Source organism: Aptenodytes forsteri, unplaced genomic scaffold (genome assembly GCF_000699145.1).
Source record: "Aptenodytes forsteri isolate BGI_AS27 unplaced genomic scaffold, ASM69914v1 Scaffold404, whole genome shotgun sequence".
Classification (NCBI taxonomy): Eukaryota; Metazoa; Chordata; class Aves; order Sphenisciformes; family Spheniscidae; genus Aptenodytes; species Aptenodytes forsteri.
Window position 1 is genome coordinate 1533765 of NW_008795629.1, and position 744 is coordinate 1534508.

The following is a 744-nucleotide window of genomic DNA, read 5'->3' on the forward strand; positions in this document are numbered from 1 at the left end:
GTGCATGGCCCGCTCCTCCTGCTCCTCGCCCAGCAGGTCCTCCGTGATGGAGCCCAGCTTGGGCGCGCTGCGGCTCCGCTCCACCGGCGGCTTGTAGCAGCACTGCCCGTTGAGCAGCTTGCGCAGCGGCACCAGCGGGATGCTCTGCTCGCCCACCAGCTGCTGCTGCTGGTGCCGCGCGTCGTCCCGCTTCTTCAGCCGGCGGAACTCGGCCAGCGCCGTGGCCGAGGTCTGGTAGAGCAGCAGGGCCATGGCCTTCGCCTTCTCGGGCTTGGAGACCAGCACGGCGTGGCAGCGCAGCATCACCGCCTTGTGCTTCAGCTCGTGGCGGTAGATCCAGGCGAAGACGCGCGGCAGGCGCGGGTCGGCCACGCAGTAGGTGACCCGGTGCAGCAGGTAGAGGTGGCCGGGCCGGCGCAGCCCCTTGTCCTCGGCGTGGGCCATGCGGATGCCCTGCGCGCTGATGGTCAGCTTCATCTTGGTGCCCTGCCGGCCCCCCTCGCTCTTGCTCCAGATCTTGCAGACGGCCAGGTCGGTGCAGCCCTCGCCCTTGGACTGGATGGTGGTGGCGTTGCCCAGGTAGAGCACGGTGTACGTGGGGTCCTCGCTGGTCACGCGGAATTTCCGCCGCTTGGAGCGGAACATGCTGCCCACGCGGTGCAGGGCGCTTTCGGGACAGGCGCGGGCCAGCGAGGTGAGCGCCGAGTAGTGCACGCTCACCGCGTACCCCTTGGGCTTGCTCTG

At 69.6% G+C, this 744-nt stretch overlaps 1 protein-coding gene across 1 annotated transcript in view; it reads right to left on the reverse strand.

Moving 5' to 3' along the window:
• The window catches only part of FAM43A (family with sequence similarity 43 member A), a 12719-nt gene that overhangs the window by 7945 nt on the left and 4030 nt on the right, over positions 1–744 (reverse strand). Inside the window, exon 2 of the mRNA XM_019472862.1 lies at positions 5–741. Within this exon, the coding sequence (XP_019328407.1) occupies positions 5–741 (737 nt within the window). The remainder of the gene's footprint in view (positions 1–4; positions 742–744) is intronic.